The 19,737-nt window shown below is 34.4% G+C and overlaps 1 protein-coding gene across 1 annotated transcript in view; it reads right to left on the bottom strand.

The window, feature by feature from the left end:
- Positions 1 to 3,383: 3,383 nt before the first annotated feature.
- The window catches only part of MSH4 (mutS homolog 4), a 135,252-nt gene continuing 118,898 nt past the window's right edge, over positions 3,384 to 19,737 (bottom strand). Inside the window, exons 18-20 of the mRNA XM_011936943.1 lie at positions 18,464 to 18,638; positions 16,848 to 16,936; positions 3,384 to 3,923 (exon numbers count right to left, since the gene is read on the bottom strand). Coding sequence (XP_011792333.1) covers positions 3,732 to 3,923; positions 16,848 to 16,936; positions 18,464 to 18,638 — 456 coding nt within the window. The 3' untranslated portion in view covers positions 3,384 to 3,731. The remainder of the gene's footprint in view (positions 3,924 to 16,847; positions 16,937 to 18,463; positions 18,639 to 19,737) is intronic.

Below are 19,737 nucleotides of genomic sequence, written 5' to 3'. Positions count from 1 at the left end.
CTCTTGGTTCCAGTACTTTAACCATTCCTCTATTATGGCACTTATCACATGGTGCTCCAATCCTAATATATGTTTTTTTTCTCTTTATTACACCCAAAGTTCTCAAAGTCAAATGCCCTATCTCTTGTACCTCTAACACCTAATATGTTGCCTAGTTCATAGAAATTATTTATTGAATTAGATTTGTTTTATAGATTTCTAAAAGTAATACTCTAAAAGTTTTGCTTGAAGGAACAGATCTTAAAATGTGCTTTTAGAGAGGCTAAAAGTAGTTAAAAAAGAGAAATAAAACATCACTGCTGGCTAAAAACATTATCAGAATAGCTTTAAAAATTTTTTGAAAAGCATTACTCACTGAACACCTATTAAAATGGCTCAATTAAAAAAATAAAAGAAAGCGGACAATACCAAGTACTAGTCAACATAAGGAGCAACTGGAACTCACACATAGCTGATGAGAATGAAAAGTGGTATAGTCACTCTGGAAAAGACTGGCAGCTTCTTATGAAATAAAACATACACTTAACATATGACACAGCTATTTTACTCCTATTTAATCTAGATAAATGAAAACTTATGCTCCCAAAAAAACCCTGTATAGGAAGGTTTATGGTAGCTTTATTCATAATCACTGAGAACTAAAAACCCAAATGTCCCTCAATGAATGAAAGAATGACAAACTCTGGCACATATAAACAATGAAATACTTGTCAGCAATAAAAAGGCACAGCAACACGTATACATTTCAAATGCATTATGCAAAAGAAGCCAGTCTCAAAAGGTTACATGCTATATGGATTTCATTTGTTGGACATTCTGGGAAAAAACAAAACTATAGGGAAAGAAAACAGGCCTATGATTGCTGGGTTAAAGTTAAGGGTCAGAGAAAGATTTGACTACAAAGGAACAGCACCAAGGAAGTCTTTTGGGGTGATGGAACTGTTCCGTACCCTGATTTTGCTGGTGGTTACGTGAATCCATAAATGTACTAAAATTCATAGGACCATACACCAAAAAATTTAATTTTATTGAATGTAAATGTAAAAATAAATGCATTACTTCCTAGGCATGAGAATAAGCTATGTTTCTTCTCCACCCCCCACATATTTTACCCCTAAACTTGAAAAAGACTATCTTATGTAGGATTTTATCCTGTGAGGAGAAAAGTGGAACAGGCTAAAATAATGGCTTTATGGTGGAAATTAAAGGAGTTTGCTAACACATTATGGGTATTTACCTTGAAAGACTGGATTATGAGATAATGATCTATAATATTAGAAAAAGGCAAAGGCAAAGAGGAACAAACGAGTAGAGCAAATCGATCTTAAAATTAAGAAATGGATTGTCTCCCTAGTATTTACCTTCATTTTATAGTACCATGACATAATAATTATATCTTTATTTGATTTGGTTTTCTGTATGTTTCTGCTACACACAAATGGTTTAAGAAAAAGTAATTTAATTTAAAGAAGATATAAACCTGTTTTTATTTCAGTATCTCAATTCTAAAATAAAAGACATTAATCATTTGGCTGCAGTTTTTGCATCAAAAGCTTTAATTGATGAAAAATGTCTTAAAACTTTGGTGGAATTTCACATTGAGGTTAAATCTAAAAAGAAGTGAATGTATTTGAGGAAATGATATTCAGCATATTTGTTATGTTGCACTCGTCTCTGCTTGCATGTTTTTTTCCTCACTGCCTACTCCCTTTCCACCTTTTATTGCTTTCCTGCCACCCCAATCTGCCATGCCTTTTCCTCCTCAGTGTCTTCTTGAAGTTTGCCACAAACCTAAATTACCTAACTGCCTTTAGAAATGACCACATAGGCCTGGCGCGGTAGCTCAAGCCTGTAATCCCAGCACTTTGGGAGGCCGAGACGGGCGGATCACGAGGTCAGGAGATCAAGATCATCCTGGTTAACATGGTGAAACCCTATCTCTACTAAAAAAATACAAAAAAAAAATTGCCGGGCGAGGTGGCAGGTGCCTGTAGTCCCAGCTACGAGGGAGGCTGAGGCAGGAGAATGGCGTGAACCCGGCAGGCAGAGCTTGCAGTGAGCCGAGATCTGGCCACTGCACTCCAGCCTGGGGACAGAGCGAGACTCCGTCTCAAAAAAAAAAAAAAAAAAAAAGAAATGACCACACAAGGCCAGGTGCAGTGGCTCACATCTGTAATCCCACTACTTTGGGAGGCCGAGGCAGGTGGATCACCTGAGGTCAGGAGTTCGAGACTAGCCTGGCCAACATTATGAAACCTTGTATCTACCAAAAAATACAAAAATAAGCCAGTCATGGTGGTGAGTGCCTGTAGTCCCAGCTACTCAGGAGGCTAATGCAATAGAATCACTTGAAGCAGGGAAGTGGAGGTTGCAGTGAGTCGAGATTGCACCATTGCACTCCAGTCTGGGGGACAAGAGTGAGACTCCTATCTCAAAAAGAAAAAAAAAAATAAAGAAAAAGAAATGACCACACAAAATAGAATTCATTTCAGAGGCTGTGAATTAAAACATAGCTAATAGTCAAATATAAATATTGTGATAGTTTTTCTAAAACATGACAATAGGGAATATAAGTAATCTAACAAGACATTTAATATATATTGAATTGAATGTAAAACAAACAATAATTTACATTTACTTTTCCAAAATAATATGTGTATCATTTAAATTATAACTTTTTCAATATACTTGACTACTAATAGTTACTTAGAATGCTGAGAGTTTAATAAAGTCAACAAACATTAATATTAATTGCTATAGAATAAAATATGGCCCTAAGTGGTCTGTGAATAATATTGGGGGGTCAAATTACTATGAATACTGTAGCTTACTAAATAAATAATTCAAGGCCGGGCGCGGTGGCTCAAGCCTGTAATCCCAGCACTTTGGGAGGCCGAGACGGGTGGATCACGAGGTCAGGAGATCGAGACCATTCTGGCTAACACGGTGAAACCCCGTCTCTACTAAAAATACAAAAACTAGCCGGGCAAGGTGGCGGGCGCCTGTGGTCCCAGCTACTTGGGAGGCTGAGGCAGGAGAATGGCGTAAACCCGGAAGGCGGAGCTTGCAGTGAGCTGAGATCTGGCCACTGCACTCCAGTCCAGACGACAGAGTGAGACTCCGCCTCAAAAAAAAAAAAAAAAAAAAAAAATTCAAATGTATACCTTGAATTCCAGACACTTAGTTGCCCAAGAAAAGAATAACTTGTCTCTGTTAGGCCTTTACGCTGAGATTTCTCACTTAGCAGAGTGATTCCAAAATTACTCTGATGAACTTCAGAACCCTCCAGTGTTGGAATGTGGGAGTACTGATTAATAAACTGTTGAGTTATAGGGCATTATTACTTCAGAATAGAATGTGAAAGAAAAGCTCAAAAAAGTTTCCAGACCTAAAAAGAAAGGTGTTTATTAAAGTAGGGTATTTACAATAATATGTTAAACTAGAACTTGTAAGTATAAATAAACTTAGGTCTTAATAATGTGAATTTTTGTGAGAAAAAAGTGGTATATTGTATTTTTTCCTAACATAAAAACCATTCCTTTAAGTAGTTCTCATTTAAGTTACAATAAATATTTTTCATGTGGAATATATAGATGACAATTGTGCTGTTAATATAATGTCATTTTCAGTTAAAATATGAAATTTGGAAAATATTATTTTCCTTATCTCTGAGAAGAAAAATAAATTCTAGGTTCCTTGAATTAAGATATATTATTACATTGGAATTGTTATTATTCTTCAGTCTTTCCTGGAACTTGTTCAGTCCTGGGAAAATCTTCTTTGTACTTCTTCTTGAGGTTACTTAAATATATTCGTAAACTGTCTGGATCCAATTGAGAGTTTCGAGCAGTTTGGACAAGCCTAGTGGCTAGATGGTACACAGCTCTCTGTCTTTCCATCTCAGGGGTGCTCCTTTGGTTTTGCTGTCATTGAAAAAAAAATATATATATATACATATATATATGTGTGTGTGTGTGTGTATATATATATGAATACCATAATTTTTATTTAAACCACATGTTGGCAATATTCTGTCTCCTTCCATAGACATATGGAACTCAAGGGTTAACTAATTCCTTTGAATAAATCAGTTTCCTCCAACAAGGAAAGAATATACAAGAAGAAATAAAAGAAATATTGTATTTGAAAGAATATAATTTCTTCTGAGTATCTGCTACTTTATCACAGATCTTATGTTCTTGAAAATTACTTGTCAATGAAAAAAATTCTGCTAAATAGGTCAGATTTCTCAACATAATACCAAAAAGTAATAGAAAATCCACCAGAGATAAGTTCTACAAACACTTTCTCATTAAAAAGGTGTGGGAAAACAGCATTGCTCATTGCTACTTTTAAATGATGCCAAAGAGTACTATTCTGATATCTCCTTACTTTAATTCCCCAACAGATAAACTGGCACACAGAATGAGTCATCAGAAAATTGCTTGCCCCTAAAAAGAGTACATATATAGAAACTGCTGGAGTCTAAGAGAAAATACTGCCTGAGGGGTAAATTACATTTTAAAAATAAATAATATGAATAGCTATTTAAAATTATGCCTTAATTTTTAATAAACTAAACTTCAGGATACCCAAGAAATAATATTTAAAACAGGAATGTAGAAGTCCTTTAGATACTTTGTCTTGAATAGAACTTCAGGACTGCAAATATACCTAGAAAATTCTCATTTCACCTCTTTGCCTGAACTAGATAGAGGAATCAGCATTTTTAAACTTAACTTTTTAATCTTAACTCTTAGCGAGTTTCCCTGAAATATAATCCCTTCAACTCATAATAGCAAGCAACTCCAGATTTTTTTTTACTTTTCACTATAGGAAAAATGAGTAAGATTTTATGAGGTAGAATAAGATTATCATATATTCACCCATCTATCTATTTGGTACACTGATCAGTTACCAATTAGTCTATTATTTTAAAAAAGTTATTGAATATCTACTCTCATCTGTGTTCCAGGCCTCTAAGCTTATGTTTATATATCTATGGGGGATACAAAAATGTAAACCTTACATGATTACAGAACTCAAGGAGCTTACAGTCTTAATGGTTAAAAAAACAAAAGGCTTGTTTATAAGTAACTGATTATGGTAATTATAAAAAGTCCCATAAAACAACCACAAAATACTCAGAGGAAGGGAAACTCATTTCCAGCTCAGGCCAAGAAAAGCTTGAATAGGATGGAGTATTGGAATGAATCCTGATAGATAAAAGAGTTTAGATGAGAGGTTATTCCACAGAAGAAACAGTTAGAGCAGGTACATTTGAAAGCATGGTACACAATCAGGTCAATATCATGAAATGGCAAGTAATTCAATATAGTAATGACAAGCAATTTAATTTACAAGACTGAAATTGCAGAAATGTAGATTATGTGAAACTGAGTGATAGAAACGTAAGCTTGGTGTAGAAAACAAAGGAAAATCATAAAGCAGAAGCCAACAAGGTTTACAATCACATAAAGACTGGTTAAGAAGGCAAATCCCTGAGCCACAGGAGATCCTTGACAATCTAGTATGGTACCCTGTATCTCAGGCAATTCTAATGCAGGTAATTCTAAAATATATTTTGAGAATGACAGAGGACTATTTACACTACACAAAGGAGTTCAACTTTACTTCGTAAGAAATCATTAAAAGTTTCTGAGTAGGCAAACTACATAATAAAAACCATGCATTAGGAGACAATCTGGTAGAAGTGTATAAAATAGATTGAAAAAGAGAGAGAACTTACTGCATAGTCCTAAGGACAGGTGATTAAGAGGAAGGATCCATATATGACTTTGGTGGGTCACTGAGAGACTTAAAGGTGAAGAGATAAGAGAATTTTTTTTAGAAGATGATAAATTTAACTTTGGCTTTTAAACATAGATTAAGATATGAAGGGGAAATATGGAGAAAAATGTATAGATTCAGAGTTGAACAGAAATGATGATGGATGCTGTGAGAAAAGATGAGATCACCAAGTGCAGATTTTAAAAAGAAAGGAAACAAGGGCAAAAATCTTAGAAACTTTTAAGTGGAATAAAAACTTGTAAGTTTTAAGTGGAATAAAAACTTTTAAGTGGAATAGAAACTTGTAAGTGGAATAAGAAAAAGTAATGATAATGAATAAGAAAAAGTAATGATGATGGCTGGGTGCAGTGGTTCATGCCTGTAATCTCAGCACTTTTGGAGGAAGAGGTGGGCGGAATGCTTGAGCCCAGAAGTTTGTTCGAAACCAGCCCGGGCAACATAGTGAGACCTTGTTTCAAAAAAAAAGAAAAAAAAAAAAGAAAAGAAAAAGTACTAGTGAAGAAGGGACAGAAGAAGTAATCAAACAGGTAGGAGAATGAAAACATCCAGGAGAGAATAATTCCATATAGCCAAGAGAGGGCAGAATTAAGAAAAGAGAAAACAAGAGTAGTGTCAAGTGCCATAGAGAGATCATGGAAGATCAGAAGTGAAAAGAAGGACAAAGGATTTTGTAATAAATTGGTATTTAAGAGAAAACTTTAGGTAGAGTGATGACAATAAGACTCAGTGTAAACATGAGAAATGAAAGAAGTAAACTTTTGATAAATTTGCAGTAAAAAGAAAATGAAATAATAGTTTCAAAAGTAAACAGTCAGAATTTTAGGGAGAAATCTAAGCATACCCATAGAGAAAGGAAAAGCCTGTGACTAAAATATTAAAGATGCAAAAGAGAATAAACTGAGAAGTAATACCTTAGTGGAGATTTTTTTTTAAATGGCATAAAAGTTAACCTTTTGTCTGAAAGTCAGTCTCTTCCTCTGAGATAAGATGTAAGAGAGATGGTAGAGAAACAGAAATATTCAAAACAAAATTTTGAAGGAGGAAAGGTTCAAGAACTCATCAAGATGACCTCAAATTTGTTAAAAAGTAGGAGGCATATTATCTGTAGAGAGTGAGGTGATTGAGAGTTCAGGAAGAGTGAAACTGTTTCAAAAGAGTTATTGCAAACGAAGCTAAATAATAAATAAAAAGAAGGAAAAAAATACAATTCTCATCACATACCATGGCCTGTTGGCGGATGGGGGGGGTAAAGGGAGGGATAGCACTAGGACAAATATCTAATGCATGCAGGGCTTAAAACCTAGATGACGGGTTGATGGGTGCAACAAACCACCATGGCACATGTATACCTATGTAGCAAACTTGCATGTTCTGCACATGTATCCCAGAACTTAAAGTATATAATTAAACAAAAGAAAAAAATACAGTTCTGGATATTAACAAAATGGCAGAGTAAAAGCAATCTGCTTTTGCTCTCCCCACAGAGAACCAAAAGCAAAAATCCGGAGCACAGATTAACACCAGCAACATCTGAGAAGCCAAATCTGAGGCTGAAATGATAACTGGGACACAGAGAAGTGAGAAACTCTGAGCAGACAATAACAAGAAAGAAAGCTCTCTATCTGCAATGCCCCTCCCCCAATCTGCCAGGCATCATGCACAGAAAATTCCTCCCAGTCTCTTTTGTTCTACTTTGGCAAAAGTGAGATTGACGTGAACAGCCAGCTTCCCCACCATCTTGGGTTCCCTTGCAGAAAAATCATTCCTGCCTAAACCCACAAGAAGTACCACTAGTGCCTGGAGAGAGAAAACCGCGTGAGGGCAGCTAGAGACAAATAGGGGAGTGGAATTAGAAACTCCAGCCTGTAAAACTACTCTTCATTTCAGTCAAAGGAGACACCAAATCAGTGTGGCTGTTCAGCAGCACCATGCTAGAGGAAGTAGATGTCACACGTTATCTGGGTATAAACTCCTAGCCAGCCTTTCCACACAACTGAGGTATCCCCTCTAAGAACGCTACCATTTGAGATGGGCAGTACTGCAAACATTTGCCAGAGCTGAGGAAATTCTGGGCTTAAGGTGCCATCTAGTGCTGAAAATGAGGCAACAATCTAAGATTAAGGGGAATCAGACAATTGCAAAGAACCTCCAAGCAAACATACAACCTAGAAAGTCCAACAAGTGAGATAGTGAAGATAAACTAATCCCTCATTGCAAAAACATAGATATGTGTCCACAAGGAACAACAGCAAACAGGAAACTATGACCTCCCCAAATGAACAAAGCAAGGAGCTGGTGATTAACACCATGATGAGATGGTGATACATGAGCTCTCAGATCAAGAATTCAAAATAGCAGTTTTAAGGAAATTAATGAACTCCAAAACAGCACAGAAAAAACAACTGATAAATTTATCAGAGAAATTTAATAAAGAGATTAAAGTTTGGCCAGGCACATTGGCTCACACCTGTAATCCCAATATTTTGGAAGGCCAAGGTGGGCGGATCATTTGAGGTCAGGAGTTTGAGACCAGCCTGGCCAACACGATGAAACCCCATCTCTACTAAAAATAGAAAAATTAGCCAGGCATGGTGGCGTGCGCCTGTTATCCCAGCTACACAGGAGGCTGAGGCAGGAGAATTGTTTGAACCCAGGAGGCGGAGGTTGTAGTGAGCTGAGATAGCACCACTGCACTCCAGCCTGGGAGACATAACCAGACTCTGTCTGAAAACAACAACAACAAAAAAAGATGAAAATTTTAAAAAATCAAATGGCAAACAGATTTGAAACCCTGGAAATGAGAAATACATTTGTTGAACTGAAAAAAAGTACAGAGGCTCTCCTAAAAAGAAATGGATCACGCAGAAGAAAGAATCAGTGAGATGAGCCAGGCATGGTGACTCACGACTATAATATCAGCACTTTGGGAGACTGAGGTAGTCAGATCACTTGAGCCTAGGAGTTAGAGATCAGCCTGGCCAACATGGTGAAACCCTCTCTCACTAAAAAATTAGCCAGGCATGGCGGCACATGCCTGTAATTTCAACTACTTGGGTAGCTGAGGCACAAGAAATACTTGAATCCAAGAAGTGGAGGCTGCAGTAAGCCAAGATATAGTCGGGGGGGGGAGGGCGGCGGAACAAAAAAACACACACACACAAACAGAATGAAAGGAATAAAGAGAGCCTGAAAGAGATACACACACACAAACACACACACATATATATATATATACACCTTGAACAAACAAATATAAAATTCACTGGTGTTCAAGAGAGAATTGAGAAAGAGCAAAGAGTAGAATGCCTATTTAAAGAAATAATAATAATGGAAAACCTATTAAACATAGAGAAATATGTTAATATCCAGGTATAAGAGTCACAGAACACCAAATATATTCATCCCAAATAAGACAACCCAAATGATAAAATAATCAAACTCTCAAAGGTCAAGGACAAAGAGAATCCTAAAAGCAGCAAGAGAAAAGAAGCAAATAACATATAAAGCAGGTCCAATTCATCTGGCAACAGACCTCTCAATAAAAACCATATAGATCAGGAGGGAGTGGAACAACAGATTCAAAGTGTTGAGGGAAAAAAGCTGCAAACTGAGAATACTATACCTAGCAAAACTTTCCTTCAAACGTGAAGGAGAGAAAAAGTCTTTTCCAGACTAACAAAAGCTGAGGAAATGCATCATTACTAGACCCATATAATAAGAAATGTTAAAAGGGAGCTCTTAAATCTGAAAGTAAAGAATGCTAACATGCAAAAGACAAACAAACAAACAAACTTGAAGGTATGAAACTCCCTGGTAAATGTAAATACTTAAATTCAGAATACTCTAATACTATAAATGTGATGTGTAATCTACTCATATCTCTAACATAAAGACTATAAGACACATTTATTAGCCCGGTATGGTGGCAGGCACCTGAAGTCCCAGCTACTCAGGAGGCTGAGGCAGGAGAACGGTGTTAACCCGGGAGGCGGAGCTTGCAGTGAGCCAAGATAGAGCCACTGCACTCCAGCCTGGGCAAGAGAGGGAGACTCCATCTCAAAAAAAAAAAAAAAAAAAAAAAAAGATACATTTATAAAAATGGTAACTACAGAAATCTTTAAAGAAATAGAGAAATAGACAACATAAGAAGGTGTAAACAGAGACAAGAAAAAATCAAAATGTCAGGGGAATGAAGTTAAAGTACAGAGTGTTTTAGTTTTTCCATTGTTTGTTACTTTTCTTCTCTCTATGGTCAAAACTAAGTAGTCATCTGTTTAAAATAATGTGTTATAGCTATAAGATATTTTATAAGCCTCATGATAATCATAAATTAAAAACCTATAATATATATATTAAAAATATAAAGCAATGAATTAAAATATACTACCATAAAAAATTACTTAATCAAAAAGGAAGAAAGAAAGAGAGCACTTACTAAACAACCAGATAATAAGTAACAAAATGGTAGTAGTAAGTCTTTATCAGTAATAGTATTGAATGTAAATGTCCTAAATTCTCCAATTAAAACACAAAAGAGTGCCTAAATGGATTTAAAAAACAAAACCTACAGGAGTTCAAGAACAGCGTGGAAAACATGGTGAAACCCTGTCTCTACTAGAAATACAAAAATTAGCTGGGTGTACAGGCAGGTGCCTGTAATCCCAACTACTTGGGAGGCTGAGGCAGAAGAACCGCTTGAACCTGGGGGTGGAGGTTGCAGTGAACTGAGATCAAGCCACTGTATTCCAGCCTGGGTGACAGAGCAAAACTCTGCCTGAAAAAAAAATAAAAATAATAAAACAAGACCTAACTATATGCTGCTAACTAGAAACTCACTTCACCTATAAAGTCATACTAGATTAAAAGTAAAGGGATGGAAGAAGATACTCCAGATAAATAAAAACCAAAAAGGAGAGGAGTAGCTATATTTATATCAGATAAGACAGATTTCAACTCAAAGACTGTAAAAAGAGACAAAGAATGTTATTCTATAATAATAAAGGGGTCAATTCAGCAAGAGGACATAACAATTATAAATATATATTCACCTAACACTGGACCATCCAAATATATAAAGCAAAAATCCATAGATATACAGAGAGATATAGACTACAATACAATACTAGTATGGGTCTTCAACATTCCATTCTCAGTAATGGCCAGATCATCCAAACAGAAAATCAACAATTAAGCACTGAAGTTAAACTACACTCTAGACTGCTTGGACCTCAATGACATTAGCAGAACATTCCATCCAACTGCTGCAGAAAACAAATTCTTCTCATCATCACATGAAACATTCTCCAGGATAAACAATATATTAGGCCACAAAGCAAGTGTCAATAAATTCATAAATGTTGAAATCATATGAAGTATATTTTATTCCACAATGGAATAAAACTAAAAATCAGTAACAGAATGAACTTTTGGAAACTATATAAACACATGGAAAATAAATAACATGCCCCTGAACAATCAATGGGTCAATAAAGATATTAAAAAGAAAAATTTTAAACTTCTTAAAAAAATACACAACATACTAACATCTATGACATACAGCAACATATTGCTAAGAGAAATGTTTATAGCAATAAACACTTACAACAAAAATGTAGAAACATTTCCAAAAAAAAAAAAAAATACCTAATGAAGTACTTCTCAAAGCTGAGAAAGCAAAAACAAGCCAAACCTAAAATTGGTAGAAGAAAAGAAATAATAGAGATCAAAGTAGAAATAAATGAAGTTGAAACTAAAATAAATACAAAAGACAAACAAATCTTTAGCTAGACCAACTAAAAAGAGAGAAGACCCAAATAAAATCAGAAATGTAAAAGGAGACATAACAATTGATACCACAGATGTAGAAAGGATCATTAGAGACTGTTGTAAACAACTATATGCCAACAAATTGGAAAACCCAAAAGAAAGAAAGAAATTCCTGGAGACATACAACTTACCAGGATTGAAGCATGAAGAAATAGAAAACAAGAATAGACCTATAATGAATAATGCCATTGAAGTAATAATAAAAAAATCTCCCATCAAAGAAAACCCCACAATATAAGGAGACCCCCATCTCTGCAAAAAAAAAAAAAAAATTAAAAATTAGCCAGATGTGGTGGTGTGTACTGTGGTCTCAGCTATTTGGAAGGCTGAGGTAAGAGGACTGCTTGAGCCAGGAGGTCAAGTAAGCAGTGGGCTGGGATTGCACCACCACACTCCAGTCTAGGCAACAGAGCAAGATCCTGTAACAAAAAAAAAAAAGCAAAGAAAAGAAAAAAAGGAAAGAAGAAGAAAAGAAAAGAAAAAGAAAGAAGAAGAAAAGAAAAAGAGAAGAAAAGCCAGTACCTGATGACTTCACTGCTGAATTATACCAGATATTTTTAAAGAGGAATGAATACCAAGTCTACTCAAATTATTTCAATTAACTACAGAGGAGGGAATACTTCCAAACTCATTCTATGAGGTTAGTATTACCCTGATATCAAAACCAGACTGTGAAACAACAAAAAAAGAAAACTACATGCCAATATTCCTACTAAACATAATGAAGAGCTCAACAAAATACTAGCAAACCAAATACAACAACACATTGAAAAGATCATTCACCATGATTACATGGAATTCATCCCAGGGATGCCAGAATGATATAACATATGCAAATCAATAAATATGATATGTCATATTAACAGAATCAAGGACAAAAACCATATGATCAATTCAATAGATGCTGAAAAAGCATTTGACAAAATTCAACATTCTTTTATGACAAAAACTCTCAACAAACTGGGTGTAGAAGGAACACACCTCAAAATAATAAGGGACATACATTACAAACCCACAACAAAATCATACTATGGGAGTAAAAATTGAAAGTCTTTCCTTTAACTTCTGGAACAAAACAAGGACACCCACTTTCACCACTTTTATTCAACATAGTACTGGATGTCCTAGACAGAGCAATTAAGCAAGAAAAAGAAACAAAGGGCATCCAAACCGGAAAGGAATAAGTCAAAATATCCTTTTTGCAGATGATATATTATACTTAGAAAACCCTAAAGACTCCACCAAAAACATAAAAATCAGTGATATTTGTATATGTCAATAATGAATAAACTGAAAAAACACAAAAAGAAATCCCATTTATGGATTGGAAGAATAAATATTGCTAAAATGTGTTCACAGATTGGAAGAATAAATACTGCTAAAATGTCAACACTATTCAAAGTAATCTATAAATTCAATACAATCCCTATCAAAGTAACACAGACATTCTTCACAGAAGTGGAAAAAAATCCTAAAATTTATATGGAACCACAAAATACTTCAAATAGTCAAAGCAACCCTGAACAAAAAGAAAGACCTGGAAACATCATATTATCTGACTTCAAAATATACTATAAAGCCATAGTAAAAACAGACATATTGAAAAATGGAACATAAGAGAGAACCCAGAAATAAGTCCAAGCATTTACAGTCAACTCATTTTCAACAAGACACCAAGAAGGCAGTCTCTTCAATAAACAGTGCTGGGAAAAATAGATAACTATATACAGAAGAATGAAGGCAGACTCATATTTCTTACCAAATATAAAAATCTAACCTAAAAGAATTAAAGACTTAAATGTAAGACCTGAAACTATGAAACTACTTGAAGAAAACATTGGGAAATGCTTTAGGATATTAATGTGGGCAAAGACTTTTTGAGTAAAACCTCAAAAGTGCAGGCAACAAAAGCAAAAATAGACATAAAATTACATTATGTTAAAAAGCTTCTGCATAGCAAAAAAAACTTAACAAAGTGAAGAGACAGCCTACAGAAGGGGAGGAAATATTTTCAAGCTCTCCTTCCAACAACCAAATAAGCAAAATAATAACAAACAAATAATAACCAAAACATCTAAGGAACTCAACTCAATAGCAAAAAAATCCCACCAAATAAACCCAATTAAAAAATTGGCAAAACATCTGAATAGACATTTCTCAAAAGAAGACATACAAATAACCAACAGGTGGTGGGAATGCAAATTAGTTCAACCTTATGGAGATTTCTCAAAGAACTAAAAGAACTATATAAATATACACATATATAACACCTGTACCTAGTTCATCATAGCACTATTCAGAATAGCACAGTTATGAAACGAACTTAAACACTCATCAATAGTTGACTGCATAAAGAAAACCATGGAATACTATATAGCCATAAACAAGAATGAAATCATGTCCTTCACAGCAACATAGATGGAGTTGGAGGCCATTATCCTAAATGAACTAACTCAGAAACAGAAAACCAAATACTGCATGTTCTCACTTGTAAGTGAGAGCTAAACAGTGGGTACACAGATGGAAATAACTGTCACTGGGGACAAAAAGGGGAAAGGTGGAAGGTGGAAAGGGTTAAAAACTATCTATTGGGTACAATGCTCACTATTTGGCTATTGAGTACACTAGGAGCCCAACTCCCATCAGTATGTAATATACCTATGTAACAAGCAAGCACATGTACCCCCTCAATCTAAAATAAAGTAAAATAAAAATAAACAAAAAATAGGCAATGTGGGTATATTATTGCAACTACATCATAGTTGTTGTGAAAAGGGGCCCTTAAGAAGAAGAAATGAGTTCATTGCTCCACTGGAAAAAACCCCAGGGAAGTTTCTTGGGGGAAGTTCACATCTGAGCTAGGTAAAAATGTTAAATTAAATAAAAATTATATGGATGAGGTAGATGGAGGAAGAGGAATGAAATTCTTAGCAGAGGGAACAACATAAGTGAAATAAAAGAAGTTAAAAAACAAAACAAACATATAGCCAACAGGTATATGAAAAAACATTCAACATCATCAGTCATTAAGGAAATACATATTAAAACCACAATGAGATATCACCTCACCTAGTTAAAATGGCTTTTATCCAAAAGGCAGACAATTAACAAATGCTGGTGAGGATAGAGAAAGGGGAATGTGCATACACTGTTGATGGGAATGTAAATTAGTATTGCCACTATGAAAAATAGTATGGAGGGTTCTCAAAAAACTAAAAATAGCACTATCATATGATCCAGCAGTCCTACTGCTGGGCATCTATCCAAAAGAAAGAAAATAAGTATATCAAAGAGATGTTTATATTCCCACATTTGCTGCAGCACTATTCACAATAGCCAAGATATGGATCAAGCTAAGTGTCCATCAACAGATGAATGGATAAAGAAAATGTGGTACATATACACAATGGAATATTTTTCAGCCAAAAAAGAAATGAAATCCTTGCAATTGTAGCAACATGGATAAAGAATCACTATGCTAAATGAAATAAACCAGGCACAGAAAGACAAATACCACATGTTCTCACTCATACGCCTGAGCTAAAAGAGTTGATCTCATGGAGGTGAAGAGCTCATTGATGGTTACTAGAGGTTAGGAAGGGTTTGGAGGAGGAAGGAGATGAATAGAGGTCAGTTAATGAGTACAAAAATACAGTTAGATTGAAGAAATAAAGTCTACTGTACGATAGTTCAGTAGGGTGACTATAGTTAATATTTGTTGTATAGTTCAAAATAGGTAGAAGGTAAGAATTGGGATGTTCCCAACATGAAGTAAAGATAAATGTTTGGGGTGATGGCTATCCCAACTACCCTGATTTGATCATTACACATTGCATGCAAGTATCAAAATATCACATGTACCCCCAAAATATGTACAACTATTAAGTATCAATTAAAAAAAGAAAAAAAATCACAATTATCCTTTAAATATTCAACTAAAATCAGAATATATGAATTTGCAGTGGATAAAATTAGCTTGTTTTGAATACTTTTCAAACTTCATTAGAAGAACCAAAGCCTACTAGAAGGCTAGTGGAGAGGTGGCCCATAAATGAAATGTGGTAAGAAGAACTCTAAAGAGTTAGGTAATAAGAGCTTCTTCAGAGTACAGCACAGTTAAAATTTCTGACGAAGAGATTCAAATAGATAATTAGGCAAGTGAAGTCATAGACAGTAGAGGAACTTAAAGGAGAGAGGAATTAAAAATGGAAGACAGGTTAAGAAAGAGTGATGGACATAGAAAATTGTTATTGAAGGAAATATCACACTGCACCTAGGTAACTTTACTGAACACATTGCATTTTCAAAACACTATAAAGCAGCTGGGTGTGGTTGCTCACACCTGTAATCCCAGCACTTTGGGAGGCCGAGGTTGGTGGATCACCTGAGGTCAGGAGTTTGAGACCAACCTGGCCAACATGGCAAAATCCCTCATCTCTACGAAAAATACAAAAAAAATTAGCCGGATGTGGTGGTGGGCGCTTGTAATCCCAGCTACTCGGGAGACTGAGACAGGAGAATCACTTAAACCCAGGAGGCGGAGGTTGCAGTGAGCTGAGATCGTGCCATTGCACTCCAGCCTGGGTGACAAGAACAAAACTCCATCTCAAACAAACAAACAAAACCCAAAAACCAAAAAACACTTATATAAAGCAACCAACTACAATTTTCCAAATTTCCAGTCAACAGATGTGAGTTTAGTGTTGAACCTACTGCTTCCTAACAAATCCCTTAACCTCTGTGAACCTGTAAAATTAAGAGTAGAAGTAATTCATTTTTAATCTTTTACTATAAAGACCTGACTACTTCATGAAGAGTTATGAGGCTTACATATGATGAGTAGAAAAGCTTTGAAAACTATAAAAAATATATAATTATACAAATATTGTGCAAAGTGATTTTCGTTTTCAATGTCCACTTAAAATAGATTTATTTTCTCATCATAAAGTTAGTATAGCAATAATTACTTTAAAAACTGGACTGTTTAACTTTTATCTCCTAGCTTGTTAGCTGATTTGCTGTGAGCATTATAATAGACCAAACCAAAAGAGTTTTAAGAAGTAACAATAATTTTCTTTGTTTAGAAATTAGGTTTTAATTTTTAATATTTGAATTATTATATTAATTATATATGTAGATCAAAGGTCATAATAAAAATCTACACTAAAAGTATTTTTTTAATTTGAAGAACAAAGAACAAAGTTTCTTACCAAAATTTGCCTTGTAATTTGAGTTGTGATTTCCTTGGCATCCAAGACAATTGATGGTGGAAGTGATGACACCTCTGCAGCTTTTAATCCTAGAATTATTTGTTTTAAATTGACTTCAATATTATTACTGCTGGCATTTTTATGCTTGTTTTAACTAGTATTAATCTTTTATTCACAGATTTAAACTTCCCTTCTAGAGGCATTTCCAAACTACTCAATAATTCTCAGAATTAAGCTTTCTAAAATTCTGGATGACAACTTACCAATTATTAGATTTAATTACTTATTCAAGACACATAGGGCAAATTAGAACATCAGTTACCTCTCAATATAGCTCAGATATCAGGAACAAAAGAAATAGAAAATAATAATATTGAAATTCCAATTGCAAATGTAGTTGGTTAACAGAATTTCAAAAGGCATATGAGTTTTCCAGGGGAAGATAACAGCTAGTCACAGAGATAACGCTACAGCTAAACATTCACCCACCTAAATCAATGAGACAGGAATTTATCAGAAGATATAACAGTAAGTGAGTAATTTATATGCAAATTCAAAGTATTAATTATAATTCTCATGTTTTCAGAGCTTAATTTTATTGTATAAATGCCATACAGGCTTTCTACTGTATGCCAGTAGCTTACTGTATCTAATGCTTTAGAGATAGAAGCAACATCAAAATTTATTGAGCCGTTAGTGATTGCTAAGCACTGTGCCACACAGCTCACATTTGATAATTCATTGAATCTTGGCAACTCTACATATATTAAAAATTATTCCCATGTCATAGATTATGCAATTGAGACTTACAAATTTTAAACATCTGATATAAATAAGTTATCCAGTTGATTTCCCATTTCAAATAGCAAAACAAAGATGGTTTTTTTCCCTCAAAGGGTCATATCCATAGCTAAAATAATTTTTGAAACTTATATGTATAGACCAATTGAAAATTCTCTGAATCTGTGAGAGTTAATGATTCAAATAGAAAGTATCTAACCAAGTTTAAGAATATCTAGCTGGGCATGGTGGTGCATGCCTGTAGTCCCAGCTACTCAGGGGGCTGAGGCAGAAGAATCACTTGAGCCCAGTGGGTGGAGGTTGCAGCGAGCAGAGATAGCACCACTGCATTCCAGCCTGGGCAATAGAGCGAGACTCTGTCTCAAAAAAAAAAAAAAAAAATCATATGGTTTGGTAATACATACCCTTTTAAGATTTTAGATTTAATTTTCAAGTACCCAGAACCTGAAGAAAACAGAGGAAGGACCCTGCTACTGAAAGATTGTGTAGAAAATATATAATTTTCAATTCATTATATAACTTGCAAATATAAGCTAAATTACATTTTCTAAGGAAACTAATACTTCTAGGGTTTTCAGTTGTCACTGTATTTTTACATAGTTACTGGCTCATAAAAATTTAAAAAGATTTATATATCTAGATATAGATATAGATATGATGAGTTTGACATAGAAAATACAATCTAAGAGAATATAAGCACTCAAAAGAATGAGAAAATTTGCTTAGATTGACAGCCAAGTAAAGAAGAGATTAAAGTTTGTCTTAGGAGAATATATAGTATTTGAATGTATAGGTATAATTTCTATATGCAGTACCATAATTTTTCTCTTCTGTGAGTCCCTTAGAAAGTTTGTAGGTATACAAAATTGCTTCTTTATTTCTTGAGGTATTCTTTACATGTTGAACTTCAAAATGCATGTTTTCTACATTAAGATAGAGGGCATCAATATGGCATAGTTCCAGGAAATGTGTAGCAAACAATGTAAATGCCTGGAATATATAACAGATGGTGAATATTAGTACTTTAAAAATTAACTGGAAAATTCTATTTTAACTATGTGAACATAAAATTTTAGTTTAATTTTCTAAGTAGCTTGGCAGAGATGTAGGAATAAAACTAATAATTTGGAGGGTAATATCAATCTATTTTAAAATGTTTTGAGATTTTATATTAAATGAAGAAGATATGTTTATTATGTTTGTACACAGACATGTATGCCACATTATGGGAAAGAGAACAAAACTGAAAATAAAATCCTAAGAAATACATCTGAAGTATTGAAAAGATGAAGTTTACCAGAAACAAAGCTATGAATTGAGGTAATCATTTATTAGGAAGGTAACTCACATGCAAAAAAATAATATTTTCCTCAATTTTTAAAAAACTTCACTATAAATTTGCCTCCCTTGTTGTAAGTAGGTTTTGGCAGTGGAATCAAGAGATTGTTTTAGGTATGTGAAATTCCAAAAGTTTCTAGTTTTTAGATTTCATTGTGTTTAGTACTAGTAGAGGAAAAAGAAAGATTGGGAGCACCGATTAAGATAATGGCTCTCAAACATTAGTAATCCCTTAGAGAGCCTGTTAAAGATGCAAATTCTTGGTATATATCCCCTGAAAAATTCTCAATCAATAGTTCTTATGTGGGACCCCAGGAAATGACATTTTCCATAAGTACTTTAGGTGATTTTGATGAAAGTGGTTCAAGTGATTTACAGCTAGCACAAGATTTCCAGCCCAGAATTTACTAAGGCAGATAGAGATCTGAATAACTGGTTATGTTTTAAGACATTATCAGTGACAAATTAGGTAGGTAGTCAGTGGAAATTTAAATATTAAGACAGTAAAAATAATTGATTGGCAAAATGGCTATCAACTATGGAAGGTGAAAAGCAAGGGAAGGAATAATTTTGTATATGACAGAAAAATGAAAATTCTTAAATATCTACTCAACAACTCAAAAGGAGTATAAAACAAAACCAAATTTATAAAGCTACAGGAAAATAGAACATAGTAAGCTATTTAAAAGGTAGAGAGAAGATTCTTCGCACATAGGAGAGGGCGGAGCAAGATGGCCGAATAGGAACAGCT

Source organism: Colobus angolensis, unplaced genomic scaffold (genome assembly GCF_000951035.1).
Source record: "Colobus angolensis palliatus isolate OR3802 unplaced genomic scaffold, Cang.pa_1.0 Scaffold158, whole genome shotgun sequence".
Classification (NCBI taxonomy): domain Eukaryota; kingdom Metazoa; phylum Chordata; class Mammalia; order Primates; family Cercopithecidae; genus Colobus; species Colobus angolensis.
The sequence above is the reverse complement of the archived record's forward strand: the minus strand, read 5'-3'. Positions and strand labels throughout refer to the sequence as shown.